This window comes from Thalassophryne amazonica, chromosome 2 (genome assembly GCF_902500255.1).
Source record: "Thalassophryne amazonica chromosome 2, fThaAma1.1, whole genome shotgun sequence".
NCBI classification, from domain to species: domain Eukaryota; kingdom Metazoa; phylum Chordata; class Actinopteri; order Batrachoidiformes; family Batrachoididae; genus Thalassophryne; species Thalassophryne amazonica.
Genome location: NC_047104.1, coordinates 159,061,891 through 159,079,053, shown reverse-complemented (window position 1 = coordinate 159,079,053; position 17,163 = coordinate 159,061,891). Strand labels below are relative to the sequence as shown.

Below are 17,163 nucleotides of genomic sequence, written 5' to 3'. Positions count from 1 at the left end.
GTAAAACCTTTGACAATGGTTTATGTTTTTAAAGTTTTTGAACAGCACGGCCTCCTCCTAAGTTCTGTTATTCACACAGTGTTACTGAAATAAAACCTTTGACAATGGTTTATGTTTTTAAAGTTTTTGAACAGCACGGCCTCCTCCTAAGTTCTGTTATTCACACAGTGTTACCGAAGTAAAACCTTTGACAATGGTTTGTGTTTTTAAAGTTTTTGAACAGCACGGCCTCCTCCTAAGTTCTGTTATTCACACAGTGTTACCGAAGTAAAACCTTTGACAATGGTTTGTGTTTTTAAAGTTTTTGAACAGCACGGCCTCCTCCTAAGTTCTGTTATTCACACAGTGTTACTGAAATAAAACCTTTGACAATGGTTTGTGTTTTTAAAGTTTTTGAACAGCACGGCCTCCTCCTAAGTTCTGTTATTCACACAGTGTTACTGAAATAAAACCTTTGACAATGGTTTATGTTTTTAAAGTTTTTGAAGAGCACGGCCTCCTCCTAAGTTCTGTTATTCACACAGTGTTACTGAAATAAAACCTTTGACAATGGTTTATGTTTTTAAAGTTTTTGAAGAGCACGGCCTCCTCCTAAGTTCTGTTATTCACACAGTGTTACTGAAATAAAACCTTTGACAATGGTTTATGTTTTTAAAGTTTTTGAAGAGCATGGCCTCCTCCTACTCGGGAGGAGCTCGGAGTCGAGCCGCTGCTCCTCCACATCGAAAGGAGTCAGTTGAGGTGGCTCGGGCATCTTTTACGGATGCCCCCTGGACGCCTTGCTGGAGAGGTGTTCTGGGCACGTCGCATTGGGAGGAGGCCCCGGGGAAGACCCAGGACATGCTGGAGGGACTACATCTCTCACTGGAGGAGCTGGGGGAGGTGTGTGTGGATTGGGAGGTCTGGGCGGCTTTGCGTGAGCTGCTGCCCACGCGACCCGACTCCGGATAAAGCGGAAGAAAATGGATGGATGGATGGATGGCCTCCTCCTAAGTTCTGTTATTTACACAGTGTTACTGAAATAAAACCTTTGTGAAACAATTGTGTTTATAAAGTTTTTGAGCATGGACAAACTTTACACATAGTGGAATAGCCAGATAATTGAATATAGACCATACTTTGTTACATTCAAGTGGTGGAGGGTTATTTTCAAGATATAGGATTAATTTTGATGCCAAAAAGCTGGTATTAATACTTGTAGTTCTAAAGTCTGTCTGAGTCTAATACGGTGCGTCGGTCCCGTGTGGATCGGCATGGCGTGTTTCAGTACGTGTCCCGTGAGATGAACGTGGTTAGCATGAACGCCACCTACTGGCAGATCGAATGTCTCTGATGGTCTGAAACTGCTGCAGGACGTCGGCTCAGCGGTCACAGACTTTCTTTTTATTTCAGATAAATGTAAGAAAACTGAGGCCCTGTAAAGAGTCGTCACTGCTGCAGAGTTTGTGAACCAGCGGTTTTTGTTTTCCTCTGCGCGGGGGGGCTCTGAGGATCCAGGTTCATTTAAATTCCTGTGACACAATCATCTGGCGTCGCTCCTGTTCCCTGAAAATCCAACTCCAAAATCCAACAAAAAACGACATCTAATACCGAGCAGGAATTTGCAAGTCAGTGAGAGAAGTCAGTGGGAAGCTTCAGAACATTCTGAGCCCAGACGCCCCGCCCAGTGCACACGTGCAGTCACATGACCGACACAGAAAGAACGACACCGCGTGGAGCCCAGACCTTTAATATACGCCGGCACACATGCACTTGCAGCACTTCATCAGTGCTTTTTCCCAGCTGCTGCTCTCACTTGAAATCACAGAAACCATGAAATAAATTAAAAGGTATATTTTAAAAAGGGTTACATTTGATACACCTTCATATAGTTCATAAAACCGCTACGTCAAATATGTATCACAGAAACTAGCGTTTGACACAGAGAAGAACTCAGGTAACACACTCATGTGCTTTTTTGGCAGCAGGAATCTGTCCAACCAGGATGAGGGCCAGAAAGCAGAGACCGCCGGGAAGGCGGAGCTAAAGCTGATCCTCCCCAACGACGGACAGTCGGATGGCGATGAAGGGCGCGGCGGCCGGCCACTAGGCAAAGAAGGTTTCTACTTTCACCGCCTGACAGAACATCGTCATGGAAAAGACCAGACCCAGGATCTGTACAAACACAGCAAAGACATCTGAAAAGTCACAGCGAACTCTGTACATACAGGCAGGTTCATAAGTATTTGGACAGGCGTAGTTTGTGAAATTTTTCATCTGTACTCCACCACAGTTCTTATCTTCTTATATGTTCTTATCTGCTACTATAAGCACCAGCTTTGTAGTCATATGTCCAAGTGTTCTTGAAGTGGAGCAATATGGCCACATGGTGGACAATTACCGTTACTGCAGGTACAATAGAATTTCACCAAGAGCTCCAGTGATGTAGCTTTAATTCAAAGGGGTTTAAAAAATACACAGTGCTCCATTTTCAGTAATTAGACAAACTACATATACGGATTATTGTTACAAATCACTTTTACAGCCAGTGTTCTTGAGACAAGCCATGGGATGAATACATGAACATTTCTAAGTCAATGAACGTGCCTTGGACTTCATTTACACCAAAAACTAAGAAATACAAACCCTGTGGCACTATGTGGTAAATATGGAGTCAGCACTTCTCAAAAACTGAGTGACCAAACAAGACAAGTGCAAAGAAGACATCAGTGAGGGAAGCCACCAAGATGTCCAAGTCTGATGGAGCTCCAGGCTTCTGTGGCTGATCACCATCTGTCTGATGCGTCACAATATACAGCTTAATCAAATCTAGCCACGAGTCTCTCATGTGCCTTCTGGCAAACTCTGGAAAAAATGAGGTTCTCTTTGCCACTGCAACATGAAACTGTATAACTGGTGATACAACAGACATAAGTTGAACTATACACAGATTCTCTAGTTATAAATGACCACAGAAGCCCTCGTCACGGGCGTCTTGGTGGCTTCCCTCACTTGACCTTCTTGCACGATCACTCAGACAGATTTACCGCACACAGCACCACACGGTTTGTATGTTATTATGACGTAACTGAAGCCCAAGACATGTTCAGTGACTTGGAAATGTTCATGTCAAGACCCAGTTCAACAATCCAAAACAGCTGCAATCAGCAGGTCATTAGTTCAACAATCCAAACAGCTACAATCAGAAGGTCATTAGTTCAACAACACAAAACCGGCTACATTCAGCAGGTCATTAGTTCAACAACCCAAAACAGCTGCAATCAGCAGGTCATTAGTTCAACAACCCAAAACAGCTACAATCACCAGGTCATTAGTTCAACAACACAAAACAGCTGCAATCAGCATGTCATTAGTTCAACAACCCAAACTGGCTACAATCAGCATGTCATTATTTCAACAACCCAAAGTGGCTACAATCAGCAGGTCATTAGTTCAACAATCCAAACAGCTACAATCAGAAGGTCATTAGTTCAACAACACAAAACCGGCTACATTCAGCAGGTCATTAGTTCAACAACCCAAAACAGCTGCAATCAGCAGGTCATTAGTTTAACAACACAAAACAGCTGCAGTCAGCAGGTCATTAGTTCAACAACCCAAAACAGCTGCAATCAGCACATCATTATTTCAACAACCCAAAGTGGCTACAATCAGCAGGTCATTAGTTCAACAACCCAAAACAGCTACAATCACCAGGTCATTAGTTCAACAACCCAAACTGGCTACAATCAGCATGTCATTATTTCAACAACCCAAAGTGGCTACAATCAGCAGGTCATTAGTTCAACAACCCAAAACAGCTGCAATCAACAGGTCATTAGTTCAACAATCCAAAACAGCTGCAATCAGCAGGTCATTAGTTCAACAATCCAAACAGCTACAATCAGAAGGTCATTAGTTCAACAACACAAAACCGGCTACATTCAGAAGGTCATTAGTTCAACAACACAAAACCGGCTACATTCAGAAGGTCATTAGTTCAACAACACAAACCGGCTACATTCAGCAGGTCATTCATTCAACAACCCAAAACAGCTGCAGTCAGCAGGTCATTAGTTCAACAACCCAAAACAGCTGCAATCAGCACATCATTATTTCAACAACCCAAAGTGGCTACAATCAGCAGGTCATTAGTTCAACAACCCAAAACAGCTACAATCACCAGGTCATTAGTTCAACAACACAAAACAGCTGCAATCAGCATGTCATTAGTTCAACAACCCAAACTGGCTACAATCAGCATGTCATTATTTCAACAACCCAAAGTGGCTACAATCAGCAGGTCATTAGTTCAACAACCCAAAACAGCTGCAATCAACAGGTCATTAGTTCAACAATCCAAAACAGCTGCAATCAGCAGGTCATTAGTTCAACAATCCAAACAGCTACAATCAGAAGGTCATTAGTTCAACAACACAAAACCGGCTACATTCAGCAGGTCATTAGTTCAACAACCCAAAACAGCTGCAATCAGCAGGTCATTCGTTCAACAACCCAAAACAGCTGCAGTCAGCAGGTCATTAGTTCAACAATCCAAAACAGCTGCAATCAGCAGGTCATTAGTTCAACAATCCAAACAGCTACAATCAGAAGGTCATTAGTTCAACAACACAAAACCGGCTACATTCAGCAGGTCATTAGTTCAACAACCCAAAACAGCTGCAATCAGCAGGTCATTAGTTCAACAATCCAAAACAGCTGCAATCAGCAGGTCATTAGTTCAACAACCCAAAGTGGCTACAATCAGCAGGTCATTAGTTCAACAACCCAAAACAGCTGCAATCAACAGGTCATTAGTTCAACAATCCAAAACAGCTGCAATCAGCAGGTCATTAGTTCAACAATCCAAACAGCTACAATCAGAAGGTCATTAGTTCAACAACACAAAACCGGCTACATTCAGCAGGTCATTAGTTCAACAACCCAAAACAGCTGCAATCAGCAGGTCATTAGTTCAACAACCCAAAACAGCTGCAATCAGCACATCATTATTTCAACAACCCAAAGTGGCTACAATCAGCAGGTCATTAGTTCAACAACCCAAAACAGCTGCAATCAGCACATCATTATTTCAACAACCCAAAGTGGCTACAATCAGCAGGTCATTAGTTCAACAGCCCAAAACAGCTGCAATCAGCAGGTCATTAGTTCAACAACCCAAAACAGCTGCAATCACCAGGTCATTAGTTCAACAACCCAAAACAGCTGCAATCAATCAATCAATTTTTTTATATAGCGCCAAATCACAACAAACAGTTGCCCCAAGGCGCTTTATATTGAAAGGCAAGGCCATACAATAATTATGTAAAACCCCAACGGTCAAAACGACCCCCTGTGAGCAAGCACTTGGCTACAGTGGGAAGGAAAAACTCCCTTTTAACAGGAAGAAACCTCCAGCAGAACCAGGCTCAGGGAGGGGCAGTCTTCTGCTGGGACTGGTTGGGGCTGAGGGAGAGAACCAGGAAAAAGACATGCTGTGGAGGGGAGCAGAGATCGATCACTAATGATTAAATGCAGAGTGGTGCATACAGAGCAAAAAGAGAAAGAAACACTCAGTGCATCATGGGAACCCCCAGCAGTCTACGTCTATAGCAGCATAACTAAGGGATGGTTCAGGGTCACCTGATCCAGCCCTAACTATAAGCTTTAGCAAAAAGGAAAGTTTTAAGCCTAATCTTAAAAGTAGAGAGGGTGTCTGTCTCCCTGATCTGAATTGGGAGCTGGTTCCACAGGAGAGGAGCCTGAAAGCTGAAGGCTCTGCCTCCCATTCTACTCTTACAAACCCTAGGAACTACAAGTAAGCCTGCAGTCTGAGAGCGAAGCGCTCTATTGGGGTGATATGGTACTATGAGGTCCCTAAGATAAGATGGGACCTGATTATTCAAAACCTTATAAGTAAGAAGAAGAATTTTAAATTCTATTCTAGAATTAACAGGAAGCCAATGAAGAGAGGCCAATATGGGTGAGATATGCTCTCTCCTTCTAGTCCCTGTCAGTACTCTAGCTGCAGCATTTTGAATTAACTGAAGGCTTTTTAGGGAACTTTTAGGACAACCTGATAATAATGAATTACAATAGTCCAGCCTAGAAGAAATAAATGCATGAATTAGTTTTTCAGCATCACTCTGAGACAAGACCTTTCTGATTTTAGAGATATTGCGTAAATGCAAAAAAGCAGTCCTACATATTTGTTTAATATGCGCTTTGAATGACATATCCTGATCAAAAATGACTCCAAGATTTCTCACAGTATTACTAGAGGTCAGGGTAATGCCATCCAGAGTAAGGATCTGGTTAGACACCATGTTTCTAAGATTTGTGGGGCCAAGTACAATAACTTCAGTTTTATCTGAGTTTAAAAGCAGGAAATTAGAGGTCATCCATGTCTTTATGTCTGTAAGACAATCCTGCAGTTTAGCTAATTGGTGTGTGTCCTCTGGCTTCATGGATAGATAAAGCTGGGTATCATCTGCGTAACAATGAAAATTTAAGCAATGCCGTCTAATAATACTGCCTAAGGGAAGCATGTATAAAGTGAATAAAATTGGTCCTAGCACAGAACCTTGTGGAACTCCATAATTAACCTTAGTCTGTGAAGAAGATTCCCCATTTACATGAACAAATTGTAATCTATTAGATAAATATGATTCAAACCACCGCAGCGCAGTGCCTTTAATACCTATGGCATGCTCTAATCTCTGTAATAAAATTTTATGGTCAACAGTATCAAAAGCAGCACTGAGGTCTAACAGAACAAGCAGAGAGATGAGTCCACTGTCTGAGGCCATAAGAAGATCATTTGTAACCTTCACTAATGCTGTTTCTGTACTATGATGAATTCTAAAACCTGACTGAAACTCTTCAAATAGACCATTCCTCTGCAGATGATCAGTTAGCTGTTTTACAACTACCCTTTCAAGAATTTTTGAGAGAAAAGGAAGGTTGGAGATTGGCCTATAATTAGCTAAGATAGCTGGGTCAAGTGATGGCTTTTTAAGTAATGGTTTAATTACTGCCACCTTAAAAGCCTGTGGTACATAGCCAACTAACAAAGATAGATTGATCATATTAAGATCGAAGCATTAAATAATGGTAGGGCTTCCTTGAGCAGCCTGGTAGGAATGGGGTCTAATAGACATGTTGATGGTTTGGATGAAGTAACTAATGAAAATAACTCAGACAGAACAATCGGAGAGAAAGAGTCTAACCAAATACCAGCATCACTGAAAGCAGCCAAAGATAACGATACGTCTTTGGGATGGTTATGAGTAATTTTTTCTCTAATAGTTAAAATTTTGTTAGCAAAGAAAGTCATGAAGTCATTATTAGTTAAAGTTAATGGAATACTCAGCTCAATAGAGCTCTGACTCTTTGTCAGCCTGGCTACAGTGCTGAAAAGAAACCTGGGGTTGTTCTTATTTTCTTCAATTAGTGATGAGTAGAAAGATGTCCTAGCTTTACGGAGGGCTTTTTATAGAGCAACAGACTCTTTTTCCAGGCTAAGTGAAGATCTTCTAAATTAGTGAGACGCCATTTCCTCTCCAACTTACGGGTTATCTGCTTTAAGCTACAAGTTTGTGAGTTATACCACGGAGTCAGGCACTTCTGATTTAAAGCTCTCTTTTTCAGAGGAGCTACAGCATCCAAAGTTGTCTTCAATGAGGATGTAAAACTATTGATGAGATACTCTATCTCACTTACAGAGTTTAGGTAGCTACTCTGCACTGTGTTGGTATATGGCATTAGAGAACATAAAGAAGGAATCATATCCTTAAACCTAGTTACAGCGCTTTCTGAAAGACTTCTAGTGTAATGAAACTTATTCCCCACTGCTGGGTAGTCCATCAGAGTAAATGTAAATGTTATTAAGAAATGATCAGACAGAAGGGAGTTTTCAGGGAATACTGTTAAGTCTTCTATTTCCATACCATAAGTCAGAACAAGATCTAAGATATGATTAAAGTGGTGGGTGGACTCATTTACTTTTTGAGCAAAGCCAGTAGAGTCTAATAATAGATTAAATGCAGTGTTGAGGCTGTCATTCTCAGCATCTGTGTGGATGTTAAAATCGCCCACTATAATTATCTTATCTGAGCTAAGCACTAAGTCAGACAAAAGGTCTGAAAATTCACAGAAACTCACAGTAACGACCAGGTGGACGATAGATAATAACAAATAAAACTGGTTTTTTGGACTTCCAATTTGGATGGACAAGACTAAGAGTCAAGCTTTCAAATGAATTAAAGCTCTGTCTGGGTTTTTGATTAATTAATAAGCTGGAATGGAAGATTGCTGCTAATCCTCCGCCCCGGCCCGTGCTACGAGCATTCTGACAGTTAGTGTGACTCGGGGGTGTTGACTCATTTAAACTAACATATTCATCCTGCTGTAACCAGGTTTCTGTTAGGCAGAATAAATCAATATGTTGATCAATTATTATATCATTTACCAACAGGGACTTAGAAGAGAGAGACCTAATGTTTAATAGACCACATTTAACTGTTTTAGTCTGTGGTGCAGTTGAAGGTGCTATATTATTTTTTCTTTTTGAATTTTTATGCTTAAATAGATTTTTGCTGGTTATTGGTAGTCTGGGAGCAGGCACCGTCTCTACGGGGATGGGGTAATGAGGGGATGGCAGGGGGAGAGAAGCTGCAGAGAGGTGTGTAAGACTACAACTCTGCTTCCTGGTCCCAACCCTGGATAGTCACGGTTTGGAGGATTTAAGAAAATTGGCCAGATTTCTAGAAATGAGAGCTGCTCCATCCAAAGTGGGATGGATGCCGTCTCTCCTAACAAGACCAGGTTTTCCCCAGAAGCTTTGCCAATTATCTATGAAGCCCACCTCATTTGTTGGACACCACCTGCAGTCAGCAGGTCATTAGTTCAACAACCCAAAACGGCTGCAATCAACAGGTCATTAGTTCAACAACCCAAAACAGCTGCAATCAGCAGGTCATTAGTTCAACAATCCAAACAGCTACAATCAGAAGGTCATTAGTTCAACAACACAAAACCAGCTACAATCAGAAGGTCATTAGTTCAACAACACAAAACAGCTGCAATCAGCAGGTCATTCGTTCAACAACCCAAAACAGCTGCAATCAGCAGGTCATTAGGTCAACAATCCAAACAGCTACAATCAGAAGGTCATTAGTTCAACAACACAAAGTGGCTACAATCAGCAGGTCATTAGTTCAACAACCCAAACTTCAAATTGCAGAAGCTTCCTCAGCTAAAATTCTTGCTCTGGTGGTCTGACTTCTGTCTTGACTCTTGTAGAGAAGAATAATCAAGAAGTCACAAAAGCTGGAGTTTTAAACCTAACCAGACCCCACCTACTGAGAGGCAGACTGCTATAGGCTAGTGACTAAACAATAGCTCTAATTAGCACCTATTGTGCTCTAGTTAGCACCCTCCTGAGCATATCTCACCCATATTGGCCTCTCTTCATTGGCTTCCTGTTAATTCTAGAATAGAATTTAAAATTCTTCTTCTTACTTATAAGGTTTTGAATAATCAGGTCCCATCTTATCTTAGGGACCTCATAGTACCATATCACCCCAATAGAGCGCTTCGCTCTCAGACTGCAGGCTTACTTGTAGTTCCTAGGGTTTGTAAGAGTAGAATGGGAGGCAGAGCCTTCAGCTTTCAGGCTCCTCTCCTGTGGAACCAGCTCCCAATTCAGATCAGGGAGACAGACACCCTCTCTACTTTTAAGATTAGGCTTAAAACTTTCCTTTTTGCTAAAGCTTATAGTTAGGGCTGGATCAGGTGACCCTGAACCATCCCTTAGTTATGCTGCTATAGACGTAGACTGCTGGGGGGTTCCCATGATGCACTGAGTGTTTCTTTCTCTTTTTGCTCTGTATGCACCACTCTGCATTTAATCATTAGTGATCGATCTCTGCTCCCCTCCACAGCATGTCTTTTTCCTGGTTCTCTCCCTCAGCCCCAACCAGTCCCAGCAGAAGACTGCCCCTCCCTGAGCCTGGTTCTGCTGGAGGTTTCTTCCTGTTAAAAGGGAGTTTTTCCTTCCCACTGTAGCCAAGTGCTTGCTCACAGGGGGTCGTTTTGACCGTTGGGGTTTTACATAATTATTGTATGGCCTTGCCTTACAATATAAAGCGCCTTGGGGCAACTGTTTGTTGTGATATGTCAGAGCTCCAGCATTCTTCTATCGAGAGAGGAGAACCTTCCAGAAGGACATCCATCTCTGCTGCAATCCACCAATCAGGCCTGTATGGTAGAGTGGCCAGACAGAAGCCACTCCTTAGTAAAAGGCACATGGCAGCCCACCTGGAGTTTGACAAAAGGCACCTGAAGGACTCTCAGACCAGGAGAAACAAAATTCTCTGGTTTGGTGAGACAAAGATTGAACTCTTTGGCATCACGTTTGGAGGAAACCAGGTACCATCCCTACAGTGAAGCATGGTGGTGGCAGCATCATGCTGTGGGGATGTTTTTCAGCAGCAGGAACTGGGAGACTAGTCTGGATTGAGGGAAAGATGAATGCAGCAAAGTACAGAGACATCCTGGATGAAAACCTGCTCCAGAGTGCTCTGGACCTCAGACTGGGGAGGTGATGTTCTAGTGGTTAAGGGTTGGGCTTGAGACCAGAAGATCCTCGGTTCAAATCCCAGCCTGACCGGAAAATCACTAAGGGCCCTTGGACAAGGTCCATAATCCTCTAGTTGCTCCCAGTGTGTAGTGAGCACCTTGTATGGCAGCAGCCTGACACCGGGGTGAATGTGAGGCATTATTGTAAAGAGCTATATAAATGCAGTCCATTTACCATTTACTGGGGCGACGGTTCATCTTTCAGCAGGACAATGACCCTAAACATACAGCCAAGATATCAAAGGTGTGTCTTCAGGACAACTCTGTGAATGTCCCTGAGTGGTCCAGCCAGAGCCCAGACCTGAATCTGATTGAACATCTCTGGAGAGGTCTGAAAATGTCTGTGCACCGACACTCCCCATCCAACCTGACTGAGCTTGAGAGGTGCTGCAAAGAGGAATGGACCAAACTGCCCAAAGATAGGTGCACCAAGCTTGTGGCATCATATTCAAGAAGACTTGAGGCTATAATTATTGCCAAAGGAGCATCAACAAAGTATTGAACAAAAGGGTGTGAATACGTATGGACATGCTTTTTAATAAATTTGCAAAAATCTAAAAACAAAAAGAACAACAAAAAAAAAACCCGAAACCTTTTATACATTGTCATTATGGGGTGTTGTGTGTAGAATTTTTGAGGGGAAAAAAACTTATTTCATCCATTTTTGAATAAGGCTGTAACATAAAATGTGGAAAAAAGTGAAGTGCTGTGAATACTTTGTGGATGCTCTGTAACCAGAAAGTGTTTGATTGATGCAAATGTTCATAGGTGAAGTGGTCAGAGATCTCGCCCAGCCTGATGTACATCTTTCGAATAACATTTTAAATATTGTTCCACATTTATACAACGTACACTAGAACAGTTGAATAATTTCAATAAAACAAAGCACAACAGTAAAATGTCCCTCCAGTGTTCCTGTAGAAAACACACCACTGCCCCTCCTTCAGTCTTATCTTGTGTGATATAAACACATTTATGTTTTCTTCCCTGTTTGTTTATTTGTGAACAGCCTGGAGCCCACAATTTTTCATATATTGTTATCAAATATTTACTGATGATTCATATCCTGATAGGCAAGAACTGATTAAATTCAATTTTCAAGTCATAGGTCAAAGTCAGGAAAAATCTTGGAAAACTGGAAAAATCCATATCCTTTAACATTGAACATATTTTCAAAATTCATGACTCACTCAGATTTTAAAAGGAAGTTCGTTGGAGTCGTGGCGATCACGTATTTCACTGCTCGTAAAACACAAACACATCAGCTTGCTTGTCTCTACTGGTGGTTGGCTCTCACTGCGGTATTGTATCACTTCCTGTTCCGGAGCACAGCGGTGTTTTTCTGTATCTGTTAGCTGTTTAATCTGCGCAGTTAGATTGATCTAATTATCTAGATAACGATTTGTTTCACAGTGTAATCTTTACGTGCCTTAACTAAAGCACTCCTTCTGCTGAATCACCTCTAAATTATTTACACATTATTCACTTTGCGTGTTTTTAGGAATCCGCTAGCTTAGCGTAGCTACTAGCTCTTAGCCGATTTAGCATGGCGGCTTCTCCTGTCTCTCCCGCACTTTTCTGCTCTGGGTGTGAAATGTTTAGTTATTCCTCGGCCTCCTTTAGCAGTAACGGTACTTGTAATAAGTGTAGCTTATTCGTAGCTTTGGAGGCCAGGCTGGGCGAATTGGAGACTCGGCTCCGCACCGTGGAAAATTCTACAGCTAGCCAGGCCCCTGTAGTCGGTGCGGACCAAGGTAGCTTAGCCGCCGTTAGTTACCCCCTGGCAGATCCCGAGCAGCCGGGAAAGCAGGCCGACTGGGTGACTGTGAGGAGGAAGCGTAGCCCTAAACAGAAGCCCCGTGTACACCGCCAACCCGTTCACATCTCTAACCGTTTTTCCCCACTCGACGACACACCCGCCGAGGATCAAACTCTGGTTATTGGCGACTCTGTTTTGAGAAATGTGAAGTTAGCGACACCAGCAACCATAGTCAATTGTCTTCCGGGGGCCAGAGCAGGCGACATTGAAGGAAATTTGAAACTGCTGGCTAAGGCTAAGCGTAAATTTGGTAAGATTGTAATTCACGTCTGCAGTAATGACACCCGGTTACGCCAATCGGAGGTCACTAAAATTAACATTAAATCGATGTGTAACTTTGCAAAAACAATGTCGGACTCTGTAGTTTTCTCTGGACCCCTCCCCAATCGGACCGGGAGTGACATGTTTAGCCGCATGTTCTCCTTGAATTGCTGGCTGTCTGAGTGGTGTCCAAAAAATGAGGTGGGCTTCATAGATAATTGGCAAAGCTTCTGGGGAAAACCTGGTCTTGTTAGGAGAGACGGCATCCATCCCACTTTGGATGGAGCAGCTCTCATTTCTAGAAATCTGGCCAATTTTCTTAAATCCTCCAAACCGTGACTATCCAGGGTTGGGACCAGGAAGCAGAGTTGTAGTCTTACACACCTCTCTGCAGCTTCTCTCCCCCTGCCATCCCCTCATTACCCCATCCCCGTAGAGACGGTGCCTGCTCCCAGACTACCAATAACCAGCAAAAATCTATTTAAGCATAAAAATTCAAAAAGAAAAAATAATATAGCACCTTCAACTGCACCACAGACTAAAACAGTTAAATGTGGTCTATTAAACATTAGGTCTCTCTCTTTTAAGTCCCTGTTGGTAAATGATATAATAATTGATCAACATATTGATTTATTCTGCCTTACAGAAACCTGGTTACAGCAGGATGAATATGTTAGTTTAAATGAGTCAACACCCCCGAGTCACACTAACTGTCAGAATGCTCGTAGCACGGGCCGAGGCGGAGGATTAGCAGCAATCTTCCATCCCAGCTTATTAATTAATCAAAAACCCAGACAGAGCTTTAATTCATTTGAAAGCTTGACTCTTAGTCTTGTCCATCCAAATTGGAAGTCCCAAAAACCAGTTTTATTTGTTATTATCTATCGTCCACCTGGTCGTTACTGTGAGTTTCTCTGTGAATTTTCAGACCTTTTGTCTGACTTAGTGCTTAGCTCAGATAAGATAATTATAGTGGGCGATTTTAACATCCACACAGATGCTGAGAATGACAGCCTCAACACTGCATTTAATCTATTATTAGACTCTATTGGCTTTGCTCAAAAAGTAAATGAGTCCACCCACCACTTTAATCATATCTTAGATCTTGTTCTGACTTATGGTATGGAAATAGAAGACTTAACAGTATTCCCTGAAAACTCCCTTCTGTCTGATCATTTCTTAATAACATTTACATTTACTCTGATGGACTACCCAGCAGTGGGGAATAAGTTTCATTACACTAGAAGTCTTTCAGAAAGCGCTGTAACTAGGTTTAAGGATATGATTCCTTCTTTATGTTCTCTAATGCCATATACCAACACAGTGCAGAGTAGCTACCTAAACTCTGTAAGTGAGATAGAGTATCTCGTCAGTAGTTTTACATCCTCATTGAAGACAACTTTGGATGCTGTAGCTCCTCTGAAAAAGAGAGCTTTAAATCAGAAGTGTCTGACTCCGTGGTATAACTCACAAACTCGTAGCTTAAAGCAGATAACCCGTAAGTTGGAGAGGAAATGGCGTCTCACTAATTTAGAAGATCTTCACTTAGCCTGGAAAAAGAGTCTGTTGCTCTATAAAAAATCCCTCCGTAAAGCTAGGACATCTTTCTACTCATCACTAATTGAAGAAAATAAGAACAACCCCAGGTTTCTTTTCAGCACTGTAGCCAGGCTGACAAAGAGTCAGAGCTCTATTGAGCTGAGTATTCCATTAACTTTAACTAGTAATGACTTCATGACTTTCTTTGCTAACAAAATTTTAACTATTAGAGAAAAAATTACTCATAACCATCCCAAAGACGTATCGTTATCTTTGGCTGCTTTCAGTGATGCTGGTATTTGGTTAGACTCTTTCTCTCCGATTGTTCTGTCTGAGTTATTTTCATTAGTTACTTCATCCAAACCATCAACATGTTTATTAGACCCCATTCCTACCAGGCTGCTCAAGGAAGCCCTACCATTATTTAATGCTTCGATCTTAAATATGATCAATCTATCTTTGTTAGTTGGCTATGTACCACAGGCTTTTAAGGTGGCAGTAATTAAACCATTACTTAAAAAGCCATCACTTGACCCAGCTATCTTAGCTAATTATAGGCCAATCTCCAACCTTCCTTTTCTCTCAAAAATTCTTGAAAGGGTAGTTGTAAAACAGCTAACTGATCATCTGCAGAGGAATGGTCTATTTGAAGAGTTTCAGTCAGGTTTTAGAATTCATCATAGTACAGAAACAGCATTAGTGAAGGTTACAAATGATCTTCTTATGGCCTCGGACAGTGGACTCATCTCTGTGCTTGTTCTGTTAGACCTCAGTGCTGCTTTTGATACTGTTGACCATAAAATTTTATTACAGAGATTAGAGCATGCCATAGGTATTAAAGGCACTGCGCTGCGGTGGTTTGAATCATATTTGTCTAATAGATTACAATTTGTTCATGTAAATGGGGAATCTTCTTCACAGACTAAAGTTAATTATGGAGTTCCACAAGGTTCTGTGCTAGGACCAATTTTATTCACTTTATACATGCTTCCCTTAGGCAGTATTATTAGATGGTATTGCTTAAATTTTCATTGTTACGCAGATGATACCCAGCTTTATCTATCCATGAAGCCAGAGGACACACACCAATTAGCTAAACTGCATATTAAACAAATATGTAGGACTGCTTTTTTGCATTTACGCAATATCTCTAAAATCAGAAAGGTCTTGTCTCAGAGTGATGCTGAAAAACTAATTCATGCATTTATTTCCTCTAGGCTGGACTATTGTAATTCATTATTATCAGGTTGTCCTAAAAGTTCCCTAAAAAGCCTTCAGTTAATTCAAAATGCTGCAGCTAGAGTACTGACGGGGACTAGAAGGAGAGAGCATATTTCACCCATATTGGCCTCTCTTCATTGGCTTCCTGTTAATTCTAGAATAGAATTTAAAATTCTTCTTCTTACTTATAAGGTTTTGAATAATCAGGTCCCATCTTATCTTAGGGACCTCACAGTACCATATCACCCCAATAGAGCGCTTCGCTCTCAGACTGCAGGCTTACTTGTAGTTCCTAGGGTTTGTAAGAGTAGAATGGGAGGCAGAGCCTTCAGCTTTCAGGCTCCTCTCCTGTGGAACCAGCTCCCAATTCAGATCAGGGAGACAGACACCCTCTCTACTTTTAAGATTAGGCTTAAAACTTTCCTTTTTGCTAAAGCTTATAGTTAGGGCTGGATCAGGTGACCCTGAACCATCCCTTAGTTATGCTGCTATAGACGTAGACTGCTGGGGGGTTCCCATGATGCACTGTTTCTTTCTCTTTTTGCTCTGTATGCACCACTCTGCATTTAATCATTAGTGATTGATCTCTGCTCCCCTCCACAGCATGTCTTTTTCCTGGTTCTCTCCCTCAGCCCCAACCAGTCCCAGCAGAAGACTGCCCCTCCCTGAGCCTGGTTCTGCTGGAGGTTTCTTCCTGTTAAAAGGGAGTTTTTCCTTCCCACTGTAGCCAAGTGCTTGCTCACAGGGGGTTGTTTTGACCGTTGGGGTTTTACATAATTATTGTATGGCCTTGCCTTACAATATAAAGCGCCTTGGAGCAACTGTTTGTTGTGATTTGGCGCTATATAAAAAAATTGATTGATTGATTGATTGATCAGTCACTTCAATTCATTCATTACAGTGAATCAGAAGAAAAATTTGAATTGTTTTCAGGATTTTGGTTTCTTTCCCCTTTTTTATTGTTACAAATGACTCCATGAATTCTAACGACCGAAACATTACAATCTGTATTTAATAATAATAAATGTGTGACACATTACTTCACGGTGAAATTCCTGTTGCTTGTAGGAGACACACGTGGGCGTTTAGTGACACAAAAACATAAAAGCTGAATTATCTGAATCAAATAAAATGATGAATATTTCTGCCAGAACTGTCCAAGTTTGGCTTTTCCCCCTTAATTTCACAGCATCACAGGAAAACGTGTGATTTTACTTTTGTGAGCAACATATTTGTCATTTTGTGCTGTGAGAGGACAGAATTCTATAAGATCCTGTTTTCAACAGAAAATCCTTTATTCAACAAAGAACTGCAGTTTATTCATGTCAAAGTACGAGCTGCGGTCTGAAACGTTTTTTTAAATCAAGGAGCGAGTTAACGAGTGGCTGAAAAGGAAAGAAAGAAAACGAGTGCAGCAGGTTGGAAGAAGGATTACCTGAGTGAGAGCTGTGCAGAGAGCAAAGATCCATAGGGCCACCAGGTTCTCATGAAGCCAGTCCTTCACCCGCTCGTAGCACGGCTGTGGACACACACACACACACACACACACACACACACACACACACACACACACACACACACACACACACACACACACGTTAAATGGTTCACATCCCTGCCGTCTGTCCCCGGTATGTGTTTTTGGTCACGTCCCTGCCGTCTGTCCCCGGTATGTGTTTTTGGTCACGTCCCTGCCGTCTGTC

General features: G+C 41.8%; 1 protein-coding gene across 3 annotated transcripts in view; it reads right to left on the bottom strand.

The window, feature by feature from the left end:
* Positions 1-1,953: 1,953 nt before the first annotated feature.
* The window catches only part of tspan4a (tetraspanin 4a), a 1,052,607-nt gene continuing 1,037,397 nt past the window's right edge, over positions 1,954-17,163 (bottom strand). For all 3 annotated transcript variants that reach the window (XM_034160143.1, XM_034160139.1, XM_034160132.1), the window contains 2 exons: positions 16,896-16,979; positions 1,954-2,154 (listed from right to left, as the gene is read on the bottom strand). In XM_034160143.1, coding sequence (XP_034016034.1) covers positions 2,086-2,154; positions 16,896-16,979 — 153 coding nt within the window. In that variant the 3' untranslated portion in view covers positions 1,954-2,085. The remainder of the gene's footprint in view (positions 2,155-16,895; positions 16,980-17,163) is intronic.